The sequence below is a fragment of the Syngnathus floridae genome, chromosome 2 (genome assembly GCF_059516105.1).
Source record: "Syngnathus floridae isolate MCC-2025c chromosome 2, RoL_Sflo_1.0, whole genome shotgun sequence".
Taxonomy (NCBI): Eukaryota; Metazoa; Chordata; class Actinopteri; order Syngnathiformes; family Syngnathidae; genus Syngnathus; species Syngnathus floridae.
In genome coordinates this window covers 12,425,153-12,447,230 of record NC_142414.1, presented here as the reverse complement: position 1 = coordinate 12,447,230, position 22,078 = coordinate 12,425,153, and the positions used below count along the sequence as shown (strand labels likewise).

The 22,078-nt window shown below is 41.2% G+C and overlaps 2 protein-coding genes across 6 annotated transcripts in view; both read left to right on the top strand.

Annotated features, from left to right (window-relative positions):
• Positions 1 to 173: 173 nt before the first annotated feature.
• Positions 174 to 4,790, top strand: adrm1 (ADRM1 26S proteasome ubiquitin receptor). Of its 2 annotated transcripts, none has more exons than XM_088368196.1 (10): positions 174 to 306; positions 633 to 879; positions 1,070 to 1,186; positions 1,251 to 1,374; positions 1,576 to 1,662; positions 1,744 to 1,843; positions 1,937 to 2,196; positions 2,798 to 2,955; positions 4,270 to 4,372; positions 4,595 to 4,790. In XM_088368196.1, the coding sequence occupies exons 2-10, from the start codon at positions 670 to 672 to the stop codon at positions 4,696 to 4,698; spliced, it is 1,263 nt and encodes a 420-aa protein (XP_088224322.1). In that variant the 5' UTR covers positions 174 to 306; positions 633 to 669; the 3' UTR covers positions 4,699 to 4,790. The 2 variants fall into 2 exon arrangements, with proteins under 2 accessions (XP_088224322.1, XP_088224327.1); XM_088368201.1 differs by lacking the exon at positions 174 to 306 and adding an exon at positions 352 to 531.
• Positions 4,791 to 5,767: 977 nt separating this feature from the next.
• Positions 5,768 to 22,078, top strand: part of dock3 (dedicator of cytokinesis 3) — a 43,365-nt gene continuing 27,054 nt past the window's right edge. For 2 of the 4 annotated variants that reach the window (XM_088363680.1, XM_088363673.1), the window contains exons 1-5: positions 5,768 to 6,409; positions 15,982 to 16,065; positions 16,526 to 16,566; positions 18,323 to 18,378; positions 19,892 to 19,988. In XM_088363680.1, the coding sequence (XP_088219806.1) occupies positions 6,373 to 6,409; positions 15,982 to 16,065; positions 16,526 to 16,566; positions 18,323 to 18,378; positions 19,892 to 19,988 (315 nt within the window). In that variant the 5' untranslated portion in view covers positions 5,768 to 6,372. Of the gene's footprint in view, positions 6,410 to 8,712; positions 8,903 to 15,981; positions 16,066 to 16,525; positions 16,567 to 18,322; positions 18,379 to 19,891; positions 19,989 to 22,078 lie in introns of those variants that run through there. The other 2 variants (XM_088363694.1, XM_088363687.1) reach the window with 2 other exon arrangements.

The window sequence follows — 22,078 nt, the reverse complement described above, 5'->3', positions numbered from 1 at the left end:
CACTTTGTTTATCTCAGTGGTGTATTATTGTATTTGTGGAATACCTTACAATAAAACCATTATAATTTTGATTAAGGTGCATTGATTGTGGCGACCACTGAAAAACACCAAACTGTCCGCCTAACATGAAATGAGATGAGCAAAGCCAATCACAGTTAGGCACGTGACCATATTCTCCAATCGCAATCTTTCTTACTCAACTGGCGTCTCCACCATTCACACTGAAGCAAGTGACCGTCTAAAACCAATCATAATCGAGCTTGTTCACAACTGCCACACTTCCGATTTTGATAACGCACAAGAACCGTAAGTACAAGTCTCTTACTTTTTAACATTCTTTTGTCATTTTCCCACAACACCACAATGTCGTTTGTTACACTTTTTAGAATGTGACACGAATATGATACTTTACGTTGTAAACACTGAGCCGAGAACAGTCGTCTGGCTTCAAAGATGCATCGTCATCCTGTGAGAGTAGACGACAATTAGCCAGAATATTGGAAAGCAAACGGGCTATCAGTACAATACGGGGTAAAGAAAGGGAAAATTACATTCATTTTTATTATCAATTATTTTAAATGTCTTTTCTGGTAAACACGTAAGAGCGTTTTTCCGTCTTCTGTACCCCGCAGAAGTCGTCGTCTTGTCTTCAACATCACCATCATCATTATGGCTTCTGGAGCTTTGTTCCCCAGCATGGTGTCTGGCACTCGTGGCTCCTCCAGCAAGTACCTGGTGGAGTTTCGAGCTGGTAAGATGACCATGAAGGGCAGCACGGTGACGCCCGACAAGCGCAAAGGTCAAGTCTACATCCAGCAGACGGACGACTCCCTCATCCATTTCTGCTGGAAGGATCGCACCACCGGCAATGTGGACGATGTACGTGGGTGCTCTTTGGGAACATGTTTTCAAGATGTATCTTTTGATAGACATTTATTTTTACTGGTACCTGATCATCCACTGTAGTGACCAACGGAAAGACTCACGTATACCAAACACCGCTTTTGAACATCTGTCTTCGGTTGTAGCTAATGCACGAAAAGATTTTCATTTTGGTGTTCAAATGCAGGACCTGATCATCTTCCCCGATGACTGCGAATTCAAACGGGTCAGCCAGTGCACCACCGGACGTGTCTATGTGCTTAAGTTCAAAGCTGGCTCCAAGAGACTTTTCTTCTGGATGCAGGTATACTGCCTGGTGGTTTGAAACCCCCCCAAACGCATTACATACAATTCTGTTTGGATTTCAGGAGGCTAAGACTGACAAGGATGAGGAGTACTGTCGCAAAGTGAACGAGTATCTCAACAACCCGCCCATGCCTGGCGCACTGGGTAGCGGCAGCAGTGGAGGACATGATCTGTCCGCTCTTGGAGGTAGCACACATGCATTAGCACATGCGCAAAGTTAACGTCATCTTTATTGTTGCGCAATGTCCAATTAAACAATACTCATATAAAGTTAGCAGTGGGTGTTATGGCAAAAAAGGGGGGAAAAAAATGCATTTAATATCGTCTGGTCCTCATCTACTTTGGCAGTTTAAAAACATTTGTGACATTCTCTGCTCTTGTGTAAAGGCGAGGGTGGTCTGCAGAGCCTTCTGGGTAATATGAGCCACAACCAGCTCATGCAACTGATCGGACCAGCCGGACTCGGCGGCATCGGTACGTATGATGGCGCTTGAGTGATCCCGGGAGTATTTTGTGATGTTGATTGACAAACAGCGCTGTCGGTCCCAATCGCAGGCGGTCTTGGCGCACTTGCCGGCCCAGGGTTAGCCAACCTCTTGGGCAGCAGTAGCAGCAGCAGCAGTAGCGTTCCAGCTGCCAGCAACTCCTCCACGAGGTGTCCAAACTTCATATCCAAATATTTTTTTAGAATGGGATTATGTGGATAAAAGGATGCTGAAAGACCTTTTTGTCCTCCATCATCTGGCAGCCAATCTACTGTGGTCACGCCCACCTCGACCTCCGCCGCCAGTCGCCTCAGCTCCTCTCAGACATCTACCGTGCCTGTCAACCCATCCGCCGCCACTGCAGCCTCCCCGCCTGCGAGCACCCCGCCCACGCCCACACCTGCTGCGTCGTCCTTGGCTGCAGCAGCGGGGGCTGCAGCAAGTAACCCCACGCAGCCCATCCAGCTGAGAGACCTGCAGAGCATCCTGGCGACCATGAATGTGCCTGCCGGTGGCACAGGAGGTAAGAAGGTCAACGTAGTACCTGAATTGCATCACGGCAAAGGGCGTGTGCGTATGCTGCAACCCCCACTAATCAAACCCAAATTTTTTTTTATGAAATAAGAGATAAACTTTATTGCCCCAGTTGGGACAACAATTATATATGTTTGATTGTTTAACTCTTTGACTGGCATCCCTTTTCAGAGCAGAGGTCCCCTTGTTGTTTTACATTGTTTTGACAGGTTTTTAGAGAGTCAATATTTTTTCTTCTGTGACAATATAAGCACAACCTACCAAAAGAAAGAAGACTCTCTTCTTTCACTTGAAATATTGTTACAAGTATTTTCTTCTCTTTTGTAATCTGCTGTAGAACATGAATTGGTTTCAGCAAAAACAGCAGTTGCTTAGCAAACAAGCAGAGACAATACAATGTTATTTAGATCGTGCTTTCACAACAGCTGTCGCCGTAACAAAGCGCTCTACAGAATATGTAAAGTAACAATACAACAAAACACATCTCATAAAACATTGGCAATCATACAAGCATTCAACTAAGATAGAAGAAATGCAGGTGGTGGGAAAGAAAAGCCAATGCGATCGTAAGCCCAGTTTGTTTCCCACAGTGGACCTAGCTACTGCCCTGACTCCAGAGGTGATGGCTCCTATCCTGGCCAACCCTGAGGTGCAGCAGAGGCTTCTTCCTTTCCTCCCCAGTGGGGAGTCACTGCTCCAGAGTACAGATGAGCTCCACAACACGCTCAGCTCACCGCAGTTTCAGCAGGCAAGTTCACTTTATATTTAAGCAGTTCAGACCCTCTTATAGGCTTTTTAACTTACAGCTGAGTAATTTTAATCTTTTTAATTTGGGGATAATGCAAGCATCCAGTGTAACAACTTGCAATCAAACTTTTATTGATAATGTGTCTTTCAAATTGTAACTAAAGAAATATAACTATAATTGAACAGGTTGGTTGTAGATGGTGGTTGGTGGAAGGGGGGTGGGGGGTTTCACATTTTAAGGCCCACCAACTTGGCTTGTGCAATCACAAAACTTGAAAACAGAAAAGTCCCAGATTAATTTGCACAAAATTGACAGCAGAGGGCAGTGTATCACTTTTCAGTTGGTCGACTCAGTGTCCCAAAAAGACCTACATTTGCTGGGAATACTCTGAGGTTCTTGTTTGCAAACTGTCACATACTATGGCATTATGTTGAAACTTTCCAAACTGAAATGTTTACAGTCCAGTTATATCCCTGACAAATTTGGCCTAAAGAGGAAGTCAACGTAAACATTTTCTGTGCAGCCCAACTATTGATCAGTTGGTTATTGCAGTTCTAGTACAAAATAGTACCGTATTTTCCGCATCATAAGGTGCTTCAGTTTGTTACGCTTGTCAGCAATGATTCTGGCTGTCCGGAAAGCTTGAATTGTGCCTCATAAGCATGACTCTTTGGAAATGCCGTTTTAGAGGGTCCTAATGCTGTTTGCTTTTCCTAAACTGGTGGTATTTATCAATGGTAGCAGAGGTACGTACTCTACGTATTACGTACAATTCTGTGATTGGTGTACCGCCCCGGTCTACGTATTTTAATGTCCTCTGATTGGTTCGTTGGGTCAACATATTGCGTCCTTGTCCTGTGGAGGCAGCCACACGACAACGTTTACAGTTTTTGGTGTTCGGTCCACACGAAAGATGTACCTTTATTAAAAGCCGCACCTTCGGTTTTTGATAAAACAAAAGACTTCTAAGTGCACCTTATGGTGTGGAAAATACGATAATTGTCTGGGGGCATCCTAAAGATGAGCAGACGTTCTCTCTGGGGAAAACTTCTTTCATTTTCTTGCCGCGTCATGAATGAGAGGCTAACGGCAGAGTTTTCATAATTCATAATGATAAACATTTAAAGCGAACTAGCTGCCTAATTTACTATTCACATCCACGCCCGGGTTGACCTTCACATTCAGTCTGAATGTAGTGTCCCCCCCCCTCCTTTATTAATAAAGAAATACTTTTAAGAAAATAATAAAAATATGAAATATCAGAATGAAAACCAAGTTAAATGATCATGTCCTCTATGTATTTGTTCCCTTCAGGCCATGAGCATGTTTAGCAGTGCTCTGGCATCAGGGCAGTTGGGGCCACTGATGAACCAGTTTGGGTTACCCACAGAGGCTGTGGATGCTGCCAACAATGGAGGTCAGTGACTTTCACACACATCACACTTGATCACTGCTAGGGAATAGTAGTAACACGCTTCCGTCAGCAGTATTAACAGAGTGTAGTTAGGCAACTTGAAGAAAGATTTCTTTTTTTGTCCTGACTTTAAAATAATACGGCCTTGACAGTGTCAACCAAAAGGAACTATAGCAATTTAAACAGCATTTTTTATAAAAATGTTGTCTTCTACCTTGTCTGCAGATCTGGAAGCATTTGCAAAAGCAATGGAGACAGAAACAAAGTCCGAGCAGGACGGAGACTCCAAAGACAAAAAGGATGACGACGAGGACATGAGCTTGGATTAAAAAAAAATGATACCTATGTATTTATTTAGCTGATGGTATTAGAGTATGAGCTTCTTCAATACATTCAATAAAGATACTTACAAGGACTACAATCAGCGTTCTACTTGTATCCTACCCACAAAGCATAAAAACCTGACCAGCAGCACAGGGGGGCGGTGTTGGAGGTAGTGAACGAATCAACCTACAAATTCTTTTGGTGGCATGTGCTAAGACATCCACAAAGTATTTTATGAAGCCTTTATTGAAGTGTTATTTGCTGTAACCCAATGGTGTCTGTAATGACTTATGAAGCCTCGCTGTTTCCTCAAGTGCTTTGTGTGCTAGTGTGATTAATGAACAGATGTAATGGATACAGGCAGAATTTTCCTGTAAGTTGGCACTTTCCTATTACCTGTGACCAATGTGATGGTTTAGTCATAGTCTGCAACAAAAAAAAAAAAAAAGTTCCTATATCCTTGTGAATTTACCAGTTAATCTACAGTATATTCCCACTAGGGCTGTCACAAATATTTTTAGAAATGATTATCCTATCCATAAATATTACATTGTTTATTCTGTAATGTTTGTTCAATGCTCGTTTACTCAAAAAAACTACAACAGCTATGGTAGTGACCAAAACAAGATTCCGTCACAATTTAAATGAGTTTCTGTCGTAGGGCACTGAAGCTTGGTCACTGTTCCTCTGCATCAAGAGGAGCCATATGAGGTGGCTCAGGCAATTTCATCAGGATGCCTGGGGGGGTGCCTAGTGTGCGGTTCTGCCATATATTTACATATATATCACTCCCTTTATCTGTCTCTCTCTTTGCGCATGTATATGCTATTCAGAGATAGGAGTGGAGGTGGCTTGCACCAATGTCCAAATCACATTACAGCATGACAAAGCATTGTACTGATGATGGCACGTTGCAATGACTCAACTGGGAGGTAACCCCCCCCCACCCCCCATACACACATGAGCCTGGCATGTAGCACCCCAGGGGGCCGTGGAATGGGCGGTGCATCTTGGCCTACGCACACTGGCAGCGGGGAGGCAGGGCAGGCAAGCGGGAGGAGGAACTGCAGTTTGTGAGAGAGGAAGGAGGGAGAGACAGCACATTCGCCTCCGCTTGACACATCGGTGTTGACAAAACGAGTCACGTGACGCGCACGAAGATGGCGCATCTTACGCTACATTGCAGCCTCCTCTCGATTCCTCTTGCGCCAAATCGGACCTATCTACGCTGCGACCTCGACGCAAATTAACATCTCATTTTTATCCCTTCTCGTCTCATCCGTGGACTGCATAAGACTGCTTTTCTTTCTTTTAGAAAAAGGCTACCGGATGAGTAGATTTTGAAAGATACCTGCGCTTGACTTGAAATGCGGCTGGAATAACACCTTTGTGGAGACTGCGAAGCGCGTGCACGTGTGCGCGTCCCCCAGCTGGTCACGGAGACTGCATCAGATTGGCGATACATGCCGGGAAATAATAATAATAATAATATTTAAAGACCAAAAGCAGTGATTTTTGATGCTCCTTCCTCCCGGCCACCATTACTGCGCACACCAACGTCAGAATTCCAGTGGAGTCATGTAGTACGAACAACATCCCTCTCGTCTACTTCATCTCATTTTTTTTTCAAGCCGACATCATCTGATTTCATCGAAACAATGTGGCACAAATAACCAAATATGTGGATCCCTACCGAAGAGGAAAAAATCGGAGTTGGTGAGTCAACTGCATCTTTTATTGTTCATTATAGCAACGTTTGTTGTTCTCTATTAGCGTCGGAATAAGGTAAACCCAAGTCACTCAGTCCATTTTAATCTATTCTGATCAAGAAACACATTACACCCAATGAAAAACAACATCCACTTCTAATGGCTGCATAGCAGGGAGGAGGGGAGGGCGGCCGGGTTGATGAGATTGCGTGGGCTGATGCAGCCTCCAGCCCGAACCACCACCTCAGAGATGGGATCTCAGTGTGCTCAGGTGTTGATGGAATGAATCACACCTATACCCGCCGCGTGGTTTGTTGGAAATGCGTCAATTTGGCATTTTCTACAGTGTTCTAAGTGGAGGGTGATGGAGCTAGGGGGGTGGGGGGGTGGATTGGCGTTGCAACAACCACCAGGGGGCACTCTGACCCCAACAGGTGTAAGCGGGGTCCACCTGTGGACTTGTCTGCATGGGGGGGCTTGGCGCACATACACGTGTGTGAGAGAAAATAAGGACTGCTACACGCACGTGCACACGCACGCACGCACGCACGCACACACACACACACACACACACACACACACACACACACACGCACACGTATATAGCGAGAGATAGATAGATAGATAGATAGATAGATAGATAGATAGATAGATAGATAGATAGATAGATAGATAGATAGATAGATAGATAGATAGATAGATAGATAGATAGATGGATGGATGGATGGATGGATGGATAGATGGATGGATGGATGGATGGATGGATGGATGGATGGATGGATGGATGGATGGATGGATGGATGGATGGATGGACGGATGGATGGATGGATATACCTCCACCCACACCCACCAACGCATGCTCACTTTGTTTGAGCTCAATTATAACTACAGTTGAAGTACATAAATAAATCGTCTTTCATATTTTTTCGTGCTTCATTTCCTTTTATTTTAGTGGAACCCTCACCTGCAAAGACCAAAACACTTATGCATAATAAATCCGATTTTATTATTGTAAAAGAGATAAACATATTGCTTGTGTTTTTAAAAAAAAAATGCATGGAAAGGGGACCTTTAAAAACCATTTGCACATTAAATCTAAATTGCAATATTGAGGGAAAAAAAATAGCAATTTGATTATTTTTCAAAATCTTTCAAACCTAAACTTAACATAACAGCCTTGAATTGCGCCCGCACAGACTTTTTACGTTGAACTTTTTTCACCGAAACAAGGTCGTGAATCAGATGGCTTGCATACAGTTCGTGGCTCTTTGCACGTGGTTCACGTGCCCGGTTATGTCATTGCACATTAAGTAATCAAGTCGACTAATGGTGCTAGGTCACCACTATTCGTAATGGACATTTCTAGGATCTGATGTGATCCAATGTCAGCTGATGTTGATTCAATTGAGGGGAAACTCAAAACATCACGTGACCGATGACAAATGAGGCCACGGTTTTTGTGGAATATGTCATTGGTTCAATCCATGATGCCGCATAACACTGGAAACCTCGCGCCACTTTGCAGGTGTTGTCGGCGTTCGTAGCAATCTTAAAGTTAGTTGGCAAGTTAGAAAAGAATACTTTCTTCTATTTTATTTATTATCTATTTGTTAAGAGTGCAGTTGCTTCAGTTGGTAGAGTGATGCGTCGCTAAACGTGGGTTCGAGGATTCGCTCGTTGTGATGTTAGAAACTTGTATTTATTCAGGGTGGTTCATAAACTGTCAATTTTATTCCATATTTGCACGACCATATTTCCACTACACACTTCTAAAAGTGGCAAGCTGTCACCCCTGAAATTTAACAACTGGGTCTTGCGCTTTGTTTTGCATTTCTGAAATACAAAACATCCGAATGTGTGGGCAAAATATTGCTGACGATCACGAAATACCCACGTATGCGAAGATAGCAAATGTTTGGGTGACACAGCCGAGACTGACTTGTTTCTTTTGTTCAGACCGAACGATTGTGATTTTTACTTTTTTTGCCTTGACCTGTAGGTGCACGAGCATATGATGCCTTGAGAAATGAATCACTCCTCAACACATTTGGCTGAAATGCTTCAAGTGTGTTAAGAAGCTTCATCTCGCCAACACTACTCACGACTAAAATTTTCCGCTTTGATTGATGTAAATAATTCGTTTAGTGCAATTGCAGGGGTAGGCAAGTCCGGTCCTTGGGAGCTGCTGTCCTGCCTGTTTTAAAAGTATCCCGCCTCAACACACCTGATTCAAATGAACAGCTCTGTAGAAACTTGCTAATGACCCTGATCATTTGAATCAGGTCCTAGGACCCAGCTCCCTTGGACCGGACTTGCCTACCCCTGGTTTAGTCCAATCTGAAAATTTGAACTGTATGTAAAGTCATTCTTAAGTTAAACAGACTTTCACATTTCTGGCATTGCTTGAATACAAACGGAGCAGACGAGGACAGTGGAATGAAAGGAACCAAGAAAGAAATCAGCTGGTTTCAAAACTGCACTTTGGATGAAAACGTTGTAGGTAATGTCTTGTCAAATCAAATGTTCTCAAACCACAACGTCCCATTTCTAAGCTCGAAAAGTGTTCAATGTTGTTCGTGTAACTTTTTGATGATATCTCACCTTTCTCTGTATTCCTCCCTCGAGGGCTTTTGTACATTCAGGTAGGAATGTGCCTCATCGGTCCCTCAAACAAGGTCGTTCAGCCACACGTGTTATATTTTCTCGAGTAAGAGCTGGAAAGCAGTTTCATGGCTCTCGCCTCTGATATACGCAATAGAAAACAAATGGTAAACTTGCTCGATTCATGGATGAAGTGGCATACATACACTGTAAAGAATTTAGGCGTAAAATAACAGTAAATTAATGGCAGCGGAGACGCCATTTCGATATTCAAGTAGCTGCACATTCACGACTCGGACATGCCGGGATTCGAACAGCACACACTTTTTTACAAGCCCATCCACAACGTGCCTGTCAAACTGTAAATAAATGTTTGGTTAAAATGGCCCTTTTTGAGGTATTGATAGGGATTGATCTGTTTTTTCCATCTTTAGGTTTAGACTGTCTCGCCAAAACAGCGCACTCATGATCCCTGTGGTTAATTTTAATGCAAGGCGATTTATTAAGAAAGGGTATTTGTATGTATTTACTGTTAAGCAGTGAAGATGGAAATGTGATGCCTAGCTTCACTGCTTGACAGAAAATAACATTTCATTATTTTTCTTACTCAAGCATTAACATTAATTTACAAGAGGGGATGAAGATCAACAGGAAATTAGTTATCTGTTGTTTTTGTTAATTGACTGATTTGTCTGTTCATTTACAGGCTATGGATAAATATTTAAGAGTATTTAGAAGTAAAACAATATTTAGTGTATCAATACAGCGCATGGTTTCTTTAGGCAGTACTGTGGAGCACAAAACTGAAATGTGTTCTCAGAGAAGGCCAACATGCACCCATTCGGGTCCCGTGAGTTCGAATGCATACTAAATGTGACACGAAGAGATTTCAAACTTCCATTAATGTTGTTGTTTGCTAATGCGTCTCAGTTGCACGCTTGCTTAAAACTATGACGCACCTGGTGCAATATTCGCCTCAATTACCTGCAATCATCTCATAAAAGGCCCACTACAACACTGGGGTGTTTTCGTCACTAATGGATTTGTATACCCAAAAGCAAACTAAACACACGCTTGCGTACACACTACTGTGATTCTATTGAATTAAGCCTCTTTCTTGCATCCAAGCAAGTTTCAGAATTACACGTCGTTCATTTTCGTAAGACTTTATTTTTACAGTTTTTTTCTTGTTGCTCGACATTCAATGGCTAAAATTGAAACATTTAGCAGGGATGTAGCTGTTAGGGTTGATAGATTAGTTCGATCCTATGCTTGTGTTGGAATGTAACCTGTAATAATCAATCTAGCTTGTCCTGTCTGAACAAAAGTAGTAGAACAAAGTGCTAAGATCTTTTGAACTGACCAGCTGCAGAGGAAGCAATCAAAGTTGTTTTGTTTACACAACGTCGTAAAAGACCCCCTGCTATGCTTTGATCAGCAGGCCAGGGGCTTCAACCCCATCCTGTCCACTCTCACCCCCACTCTCACCCCCACCCTGTTTCTCTCAATAAAAATGCTCTTGCAAGAGGCCTGAGTCAGACCTCATTCGATCATCGCTATACGCACAGCGACGAATGACTCTCCATTTGCAAGTGCTTAAAAAGGTCATACTGTCTCCCGTGTGGTTCTTGCAAAAATAAGTTAGAGTGAGCACCACTCTAACAGTAGCCAGAATTGTTTTCTTGGGGTGGCCAATGTGACACAACACCTCAGTGAGGGGTGGCCGGGGATGCGTGTCTCATTCTTTATCAAGCCAAGTCAAGTTTATTTATATAGCCCTAAATCACAAGCAGTCTCAAAGGGCTTCACATATACAAAACAAATTGACAATTGTTCTCAAAGCATCCCCTAATCTTAAGCTCCCAAGAGGGCAAGGAAAAACTCAAAAAAAAACCTACTAGGCGAAAAATGAGAAACCTTGAGAAGGGACCACAGATGGGAGGATCCCCCTTTCAGGATCACCAGGCTGTAATGGATGCAGAGAGGGCACATAAAACACAATGTAAAAAAAAAATAATCAAACAAAAAGTGGATGTCCAATTCAAAGCGAAGAGCTGCAGGAGGTGCCCTCGATTATCATACCGTGCTGTTATCAGCCATATTTTGGGACCTCGGAGACTTGACAGTGATCGTCTCCCTGCAAAATCCTGAATAACATTCACTTGTATCTTTCAAATGTATCTTTCTTATTTATTTGCCTGACAGGAATTGCATACCTGATTTAGTCTCTGATTAGCTGAATGTCATCACCTACTGAGAGGGCTCTATTTTATTATGCACCATTTTCTTGCTGCTAAAAGAGGAAATAGCAATAGAATCAGACTTTGAATCAATGTATCAATGCAATGTCAAAGACTGGCGTTCAAATTACACTTTTTCGTCTCTTGGCAATTGAGACAGTGAAACCAATTTAATTTCCATCGGACCAATTCATAACTCTACATCCCTCTACACCAGGGGTCACCAACCTTTCTTAAACGGAGAGCTACTTCCTGGGTACTGATTAAAGCCAAGGGCTACCAGTTTGACACATACTTCTGAAATAGTCAATTTGCTCAATTTGGCTTTCACTATGTGTTATTATTGTCATTTCCAGTTCACATGTAAGTGTGATTTTAACAAGAATAGCAAAAATACAGTCAAACCTTGGTTTTTGACCACAATCCGTTCCAGAAGGCGGTTCGAGAAGCAAATCGGTCGAATTCCGAATCTATTTTTACAAATAATGGGAAAAAATATAATCCGTTTCAAGACAAAAAACCCCGCCTTTCTTAAGCATTTTTTCATTTGCGCATATTTGTCCGATCGCGCAACATCAGCGCACCGCCGAACGCGTAAACCGTAGCGCGTCGCCCACCGCGCAACTGCACCGCGCCGGTCGCATTATTGTCACAGAGCCGTCGCTGAAATTTAGAAAATATTTCTAAAGTCCTGAGGTACTTTCCAAAATTTAAGTGGACCTAAGTGCGCAGGGAGCTTAATTTTGTCCGATCGCGCAACAGCAGCGCACCGCCGAACACGCAACCGTAGCGCGTCGCCGACCGCGCAACTGCACCGTGCTGGTCGCATTATTGTGACAGAGCGGTCGCTAAAATTTAGAAAATATTTTTAAAGTCCTGATGTACTTTAAAAAATCTAAGTGGACCTCAGTGCGCAGGGAGCTTAATTTGGTCCGATCGCTTAACCGCAGCGCACCGCCGAACGCGCAACGTCGCCCACCCCGCAACTACACCGCGCTGGGCGCGTTACTGTGACAGAGCCGTCGCTAAAATTTGGAAAATATTTTAAAAAATTTGATGTACTTTCCAAAATTTAAGTGGACCTCAGTGCGCAGGAATCTTAATTTTGTCCGATCACGCATCCGCAGCGCGCCGGGCGCTCACTGTCACATTGCTTTAAGAGCGTCTTTGTGTTTCAGAATTTCTTTACTGCTCCCACTTGCTGTCTTTGGAGGCATGATTAGGGGTTAATACAATCCTCAAAGTAACGAAAATACAATAACAACGGAGTCAGTCGGCATCCGGGCCGCGCGGTCGGGTTTTCTCGGGTCCTCCCGGCTCATCTCGCGAGGTTCGACCTCCGAATTTTGTTCTACAACCGAAGCAAAAAAATCTCGAATTTTTTGTTCGAATTCCGATTATTTCGAGAACAGGGACGTTCAAAAACCGAGGTTTGACTGCAAAATAAATAGATGCAGCTCAGTGACAAGTGCCGCTATTTGAGCTAATTTTAGAACAGTCCTGCGGGCGACTCGTGCGGTCCTCACGGGCGACCTGGTGCCCGCGGGCAACGTGTTGGTGACCCCTGCTCTACACATTGAGCAGGTCAAGAATACTACATTTACTTGGATACACATCCCTGTAAAATGAAAATGAATGTCTTCTACATTTGACAAACCACAGAGAAAAATATCTGCAGGTACTGTATACGAGGTTTCAAATCATGAAGGTTCAATCGATTGGGACCTATTTTGGTAGACTGGTGGCCAGTTTTCTGAAGCTGAGCCGTGACTGGTTGTGACCTGAGACCTGGCAGCTGTGATGTCATATTCCGTTGACAGCAAGTGGGAAAATGGCAGCCGCCTTGAGGTGGATAAAAACGGCTGCTTAACTCACATTCCACAAATGGAATATCAAGCCTAGTGTGGGCATATACAGCATATAATTGTAAATATTTTTCGAGGGTTTAATACCTTAATAGCTAATACCTATACCTAATACAGAAAGTATTTCAAACGCAACATGTTTTGTGCTGAGGGTGATAGATAGAATGTCATATCTTGTTCAATCCTGCTTTTTCAGGCAAAAGAAATCTTATGATGTTTGCCTATGATTGCCCATGTTAGATTGGAAAAAAACTGGATTTGTCTACTGTGAACAGAGGGGTCGATATAACACTGGAACGTAACCCCTGAAATACATAGAGAATTACTAATTACTGTATCTGATAATCAACATTTAAACATAATGCAATAGAATTCCTATTATTGGACCAAATTTCTGGTTTAGTGATTGAATGCTGGTTAAATGCAACAGGATGGTCTGAACTAAATATTTCAATGCTACTCACATACAAGTGACCATGCAACTCAACCCAACACAGCCTGCACTAACATTGTGTCATGTATTAAAAGCAATGTGGATTTGCTAACATTCTACACTCCCGGCATCCTTTATTCAGCATGTTTTGCATGGGACCTTTAGTGGTCATGTTTAGAGGATATGCTAATGCACCGGAGCCTTAGACACAGTGAAAGCGTGTTTGCACAGCGTGTGAGTTTTCTGAGGTAGGACTCAGAAAACATGATTTTTTTATCCTTCTCTAACATGACAACTTTGCCCCCATTGATTTTCATCTTTTTAAATCAAACAAACCTATAATTTGGGCATTCTTAAGGTTTTATTCTTATTTCTTTGAAAACATCACATGCTGTACTGGTATGTTGATTTCGGCTCCATAGTGGTGCAAAGCAGCTGTTTGCTTGCCATTTTAAAATACAGTGCCCTCATCCTCGAAGCAGTTACAGTGAAAAGAGTGCTGCAGTTTGTCGCTGGTCTGTTGCCATAGTAACCCTCACAGAGGAACTGAGCACCCGTTACTCTGAAACAAGCAGCAGATCCGAGCCAGAGCCCCTCCTTATTTTCCTCCCCCTCACTGGGTCCCATGGCTAGTTCATTAGCATAATGATTCACAGCAAGCGGACCTTCAAGGGCCACCATTTGTGGGTTTTTAACATTGTCAACGGAGTGCTGTCATTATTAAACAAGTTTGTTTTCACTGAAGCCTGGCTTCTGTATTTAGCGTGCGTTTTGCTTCTTTAATCTGACACTCGTTCCCTAAAGAAAAAACATGTCCTTAATTCGGCTTGAGTAAATTGTGTGTACGGTCAAATACTGTATAATGTTCCACATTACAATCAGGTGACACAGAAGACTTATGCAAATGCCTATTAGCGATAGACCGATATTTTTTCAAGGCCGATACCTGTACCGATTATTAGTGGTTGAGTAGGCCAATATTTTAAGCCAATATTCGTTTGCAGTAAAAAAGAACATTTTGGCACCATTTTTTAAATTTGAATTCATTTAAATGCCAAAGAGGCGTATGTTTATTAAACAAAAGTTTTTCAAATCTAATTTTTTTCTTTCTTTCTTTCTTCTTTTGTTTAAAAAAAACAAAACCAAAACAAATGACATATTTATAAAAAATAAATAAGATATAACATCCTATAATATAAAAAAATCAGGATTTGTCTTGGCGGGCCAAACTACAAAAAAACTGCCCTTGCTTAAAGTTTGAAAACTAAGTCTGGCATCGCTTACAAAGTTAACTGAAAGTGAAAGTATCTGAATGTAAATATATATTTACATACTATATTTTAACAACTTGTGATAGCAAGGATTCTGTCATTCAAAACTAACATGCAGCATTACTTATATACTTAATATAACTACAGTTGAAAAAAGCACAAAAGCCATAGGGGAAACTATTAATGTAATCCCTGACCCAGTTTTAAATTGATCACTTATCGGCCGTTGGATTAGTAAAAAAGGCTGATTCCGATAATCAGCAAAATGCCAAATATCGGCCCAGATAATCGGCTCAGACATAATCGGTCCATTCACCTTTTTCTTCAGTCCCATGAGCCATTGCGTGAATTATGGGTGTGACTTTCAGTGTTGTTAACCGGGAGTTTCTTTTATGGGAATAAATATCAACTCAACAAATGAAACATCTGTAGGAAACGAAAGCCGTTGTAACAAACAGCTAGCTGCTACTTTCGGTATTTTTCAGGAATTTGGGCCCAACTGTTTCTGCATCAGAGCCCTCAGAAAAAAGTGGATAAAGCCGTTTGGCAACCCTCCCTGTGTGGGCTCCAATCCGCCAGCTCGAATTAGCTAAATATTGCTCACATTACAGGCTGCTTAAAGATTAATTAGTTATTAAAATGACAACCCACATAGGAGGTGAGGTGTGTGTGTGGAGTGGGGGGTAATGCTTGCCTAAACTCTTAAAAGTATTTATTTATTTAGACCCTGTAAAGTCAAATCAAAGATTTATTTCTAAATACACTAAACATGTTTGAAGATAAATGCTGAAAAGATGACACTCGGTTGTACTCAGTTGTGGTGAAACGTAAAACACTATTTTAATTTTGCTCAATTTTATTTATTTTTTGGGTGTCCCCTTTCGATTATGAAACCTGAGTCTAAAAAAAAAAAAACAAATGTCACAATTCACAATCAATAACTTCGAAAGGTTTTTATTGCTTAGGCAAACCAGTCATCGCCACTGAGTGGAGGACAGGTCAGGTGGGACTCGATGCTCCTCTAATGGTTCATTATGTCTTTTTCAATCCCCCTTCTCAGATCAGCTCAAGCACCCTCGTACTGAGCTCTGTCACCTGACCTGAACGCAGCGTTGCGGGCTCATTCCTCTTGTCTCAACTGTTGTTTTGTTTTCTTTATTTGTGTACAGTTATCTGCAACTTCCGGTCACCGATATGTCAGGCCCTGGTCCTGGAGATTGGGGAGACGGTCCAGATTCTGGAGAAGAGTGAAGGTATGGTCTTTCCCAAACAATGGCTAAACTATTGTTTTTGATTATACTGTAAATAGTAATGAATTTAATCATAGTGTGTATCCTAAGATACTGAAAAAAAAATCAACACACAAAGACTTTGTGTACCTTTTGTCACCCTGTAGTCTAGACAAGTGCGGGTATGGTAGATTCTTTACATAAAGGGCACAAGCAGTAGTCGCCAGGAATTCCTGCAGCTGTATTGTTGCTGTTGTCATCTTCACAGCCTCTTTCCCTGCTTTTCTTCTCACCAAGTCCTATTTGAACAGCTAAACTTAATCAATATCACATCAAATGATGATGGCTGGAGTGTTTTTAGGGGTATTGCTATCCTATATCTTTAGAATCAATTATTCCATCAATTAATCAAGTAATTGGATAAACATTTGCTGTGATTTAATAACATGTGAAAGATACAATTATTGCTTTTGATGTCCTTTAGGTTGGTACAGAGGCTTTTCGACCAAGAAGCCTTCAATCAAGGTAATGTAGTGTTTTGATGGTGCAGTTAGTCTTCTTGCAAAAACCTCTTTATATATAAGCCATTTCATAGCCATTTAAACCTAAATTATGAAGCCCAAATTTTGCTGAATTCATCATTTTCTGCAGTGACTTTTGTGCAATGTCTTAGCTTTGATCACAGCCAAATCCGAAAGATTTTATACAGGGAACTCAATTCCGACATCATATTTTATTTCCCCATAGAAGCTCCTTTTTATGGAACATCATTATTAAAACTGAGAACCAATGAAGCGGACCAATAGAGTGGACCGAAATCACTATACTGCACTGCAGAAAATGCCCAAACTATACGACAGTGTTTTCGACAAATATAATACAGCACAATAGAATGGAAACATGAATAACAAGTTGACGGTTGTCTTGGAAAAGAGAGTTGGGTGCTTCTCAGGCATATCCACACTGCTTTTAACATGGTCTAAAGTATTATGGGATGCAACTGAGCTTTTTTTTGAAAGCCAGCACAAGAGCTATCCATTTCCTGTGCTGTAGGTGTTCGTGACTGCATGTTGTCCCTTCTCCAGTCAGTCCCATCAGCTATTTACAGTTCTTAACAACAACCCACCATTTTGTTTTGCGCTCCGCTGCCCACACTGGTTCGCCCCCATATACTCTCTGAGTGCTCACAGACTTAATTTCACTCGTGGTGGCTAATTGTTCACATCTGGCAGATTGGAAAGACGAGCTGCACAAGTGACATTTGGCACCGGCTTTTACCGTCCCAAGCTCTCTGTGCTATGCTTCTGCATGTTTATCTTCTGCTTTATTACCACTTGAAATTGACAGGGAGCCTTATGAAAGGTTTCTAAATGGTTGATTAACAGTTTGCTGTGACGTAATAAACTGCTACAACGCATGACATAAGAGCGAGAGGGATCCCCTGATTGACATGTAGCTGTGTTGCATGCTATTATTTGTACTTTTACCTATTTAATAAATAATGACATGTTTTACATTTAACAGTAATTCTTCCTTTCTCTATTATAAATTTATAGCGATCATAGGAACTGAGATTTAACAAGAATACCACTCTCTTTTAAACTGTTGTGTAATTTATAAGAGTTTACTTTTGTTTAAAAGCAATTTGATGAGTAGCTATATGGTTTTGATAAATTAAAAAATCCCCGCTAGATTTTTATGTTAAACATATCACTTTTTTCTGTATGGAAAGAAAGTGTGTTTAAGTTTTGATGTGATTGCAGTGTACTCTGTATAGTATTCACAATTATTAGGGCCAGACCGATTAATCAGCCGTACAATTTAACCGGTTGATATTAGCGCTATTAACATTAACAAAAAAAATCGGGGAGTTTTGGCAGATTGTTTAATTCTTAATTTTTTCAAACGCAACTTAACAAAGTCCAAAATTCTGACATTTAAACATTCTTAACCCCCCTCACTCCCCCCCAGCGATAAAAAGCAGCAGATTTTTTTCCTCTTGTAAGGTCAAACAAATACCAAAGGTCAAATGTTCTCCATGTAATCATGTCTTTATTGGTGCAAACGTTAAGAGACCAAAAAAAAAGTTATTTAACTTCTTATCTTTTTTTTTTAGTCCGATCCTGATTGTCACTATACGTTCCCTATAGATTTTATGCTTGGAAACTTATATCATACTGTATAATATATTGTAAATTTTAATGCGTTTAAAGCATATGGGAGAGGTCATTAACCCAATCCTGTCAGTGTGTAACATCTCTGTACCTGTGTCTGTCCTCAGGGTATTTTCCCAGTCAGCTACGTTCACTTGAAGAAATCTACAGTGACCAACAGAGGGTAAGCTGTATATATTATTATATATTTTTTTAACACGAGCAGCAAAATTCTACACACACGCGGTACCTAGTTGAGAATTAGTTGAAGTTTTGCTCAGGTTCATAAATTTAGCTGACCTGTGCCGTGCTTGAATTTGGTGATAATGAAATCTGCCCAAAATATATTATTACATCAACAACTGGACAGGAACTCAAAACAACAACAGCAAAACAAGCAGGACACAGCTGCTGGCATGCAAGTTATGATGAGAACTGGCCCGACCCACTGTGCTGCCCCAGGGAAGATTTTGCTCCCCCCTCCATTTTCAAGTTACATGCTATATGTATTTCTACAAAATAAATTGAATAGGACGTTAACATGTCACTGAGTTTAAAATATAAAACTTATATTTAGTAATTGAATTATTTCAATTTAAAATATGAAAATGCCAAAACATGATGATTTTTAAGGAAATTGTAGTGGTATTGGCGCTTGGTATCGGTGACTACTCAAGATTTCTATACTCGCACTGATATCGGTCTGAAAAAACTGGTCATTCTTAGTTTAAATGTATTTGGATTATTTATAAAATGTGTACTGTGTAAAGATCTTCAAAATGCCGTGTGTGCGCTTTAAAAAAGAGAGAGTATTTAAATATGGTGTTTCTGTATCATGAATTTCACTTATTGCATGGGTGAAACATAATCCTGTGATTGAGGACTTAGTGTACAGCTGAACTGTACTGTACAGATTCTTTCACATAATATGAAAATCACTGTGACACGAGAATAATGAGCAGTGGAAGGCTTTAGCTGCAAAAACTCGTGGAACTTACCAGGACTTCACCCACCAGCTGAGTTTCCTCATGTTTCCACTCAAACAATTAAAAAGTTCTAACTTTGAAATCAACATGATTCTACTTCCTCGCTCCAGGAGCTGCAATCTGGGCACTCTCTTTTGCTCTCTTGTGGAGTTAATGATGTGATGCATCTATTGCATTTTCCCAAAGTGTTCCTTGCATTGACAACAACTTAGATTCATGGAGCGAGTGGCACAATTCCTCCTTGTCATGACAGTAGTTGATGCACTGGCAAGCTCCATACATTTTGCTTTTGGTACTGTTACAGGGGAGCACTGCAAAAAAGTTTCAAGTCCAAATCTCAAGCCTTGCTTTCTTGTTGTAGTCGAGACTCTGAGTTACTCCAGAATTACAATAACATATATGTTAGGTAATATTTTATGCACTAGAAACTCATCTTAACAGAAAAGTATTCTTTACATTGCAAAGGTGGCGCAACACTTTATAGACAGGCAATTAGTCAGCAAGTCGAGCACAAAAAACAACAACCAAAATTCCCAACACAACTTCTTATGACCCCAAACAGCACAAGTGAAATAGAAAACAAAAGGAAGATTTTGTGAGAGTGGAAGAATCCCAATACTCCTGTATTTGATTTTAAATCACACTCATTCATAAATGTGTTTTCCGGTGATGTGCACTGCACCCTCGTGTTCATGCAAATCTTTGTGTCAGGCTGTGCGAGACGGTGGTGCCCCTTGAGGACCCCATCATCACCGAGACCACCTCGACACTACAGGAGTGGGGTGTCTTGTGGAAGCAGCTTTATGTGGTGAGTAACTCTCTACACATTGTCACAAATAGGACAACAAATATCCTTCTGTCTGAAGTGTGTCAGGGTGAATTTGTCCCAGAAATACAATCCAAAACTGGTCAGGCCGACAATCTGAAATATTAAACGTTTTCAGCGGTTAGGACCAAAAAGCCGACTCGTCTCAATTTGTTCGACTCTGTGGACTGGGATGTAGCCAATCAGAGAAGCGGCGGTAAAAAAAACAAAATAAAACCCAATGTCTGCCTCAGAGGACCTTTTTCGACATGGGTGGTGCAAAACAATCTTAAAGTGTGTGGTGCTCTCCCTTAAAGTAATCGGAGCAGACCACACATAACTGTCAGATGCTTGATTTATTATCTTTATGTGTAGGATCTATCACAGATAATCTTTTAAATTCTGAAAAATCTTTACGTGTGGTCTTAGCGATAATCACCAGAGCGACTCTAACATTGCTGAGCTTTTCTGAGGTGACTTGAAAGCAAAACGTATGTTTCATTCACATCCTCCCGAATGATTTAACGCTTTCCCAACACGGTTTTCCCCGTGCACTAAATTCAACACACATTATCCAAACTCCTGTTAAAGAGATATAGCCTGAAAGTACAGTAAACCTCATTTAGATCAGTCATGACTGTTGCCCTACTTTTTTCTTAGGCTATCTATGTGGGAGCAGAAATGGGTGCTGGACACAGATAATGGCCCACAGACCTGTCACAGCCAATTTCATGCTCTGTCTTTCAGCCCTTGATTGATTTTGACCTGCCTCTCTTTCTGTATCATCTTCACTTGCTGGGCAAAAGTGATTACTGGAAAGCCAAAAGCATTCTTAATCCAGCTCCAGGGCAGGCAAAATGGGTTGAGGATGAGTGGATATGTTGCTGGGCTGTCGTTGATTCTTGTTATTTACTTACTTACGTTCTTATTTATTTATGTATTTATTTATTTATTTATTTTTACATAACCTTTCACCGAGGACTTCTCATACACTGAACAACTAAGGGGCCCAATTTAAGGCATCACTGCAGTGACCTAACTTCCCGTGATGCTCGACTAATGTAAAGCAGTGGTTTAAAGGCGCTTGTTTGGGCGCTCACCTCCCGTGAGGCAATAACTTGCCGAGATAAGAATAGGACGTAGCACAGACTGAATGTTGATAGACTTTATCCCACTGTTGCAAGTTTGAATTCGCTACATTAGCTTCAGCAATGGGCTAAAGATAACTTTGGAGAATGGACATAATTAGATCTGCAGAATAAATGCCTGCAAAGGCTCATCAAGCCCGAACGAAATCCTCGATCCTTGGAGAACAAGGAGTGTATCATTTGCGCCTATAAGAAAATATTACTTTTGTGTAATCACTTTTTTTGTGTGCTTTTTTGCAGTATAAAATGTAACTCAATATTTATATAACATTGAACATTTTCCTGGCTTTCTTGGCTTTATATCTTGTTCAACTTATTCTGCACAGCATGGTAAAAAAGTCACTAATGATTGATCAATTGAAGGGTATAAAATATTGAATAACATATCCATAAAAAAACAAGAATGTGTTGATTTCATTGTATTTATTGACTGGCCGTGACTTCGGGTGTGCCTGACACAATCACATAGTCCGGGACATTGTTAACGTAGAACCCTGCAGGGGTATTGTGGCTCGACTTAATCTTTGCATTTATGTAAACAAACCAAAGAAGTACTGCGGCTGTTTCAAATCATTAGGGACAACAGTGACTGCTTTTATTTTTTGTGTTGTCCTTGGTCTGCAAGAAATTACCACAAGGAGTAGAGAAGTATTTGTGTTTACACCTCCAGGCTGGAATCTTAATGGGAACACATGGCAAGAGCGTTAATGTGGTGCTTTTCTACATTCAGGCTTCTCAAACCATTTGCACTTCCTCTTCACATGATGAGGATTAGGTATGATGCTTACATGGAAGGGGAAAGTACGGTAATCAGATCATTCATAGGATGATGATGGGGAATCGAACTGTGTACAATGAACAGTGTAAAAATGTTAGATGGCCCCCTCATAAACCATTTGAGTCAAAAAGGAGGGTAAACTTGACACATGCCTGCCAAATCCTTTT

Excerpts from the sequence above, each read along its gene's own strand:
- adrm1 (XM_088368196.1), top strand. The coding sequence starts at position 670 with ATGGCTTCTGGAGCTTTGTTCCCCAGCATGGTGTCTGGCACTCGTGGC. Across the intron at positions 2,956-4,269 it reads GCTCACCGCAGTTTCAGCAG|GCCATGAGCATGTTTAGCAG; the intron begins GCAAGTTCACTT and ends TGTTCCCTTCAG. Across the intron at positions 4,373-4,594 it reads GGATGCTGCCAACAATGGAG|ATCTGGAAGCATTTGCAAAA; the intron begins GTCAGTGACTTT and ends CCTTGTCTGCAG.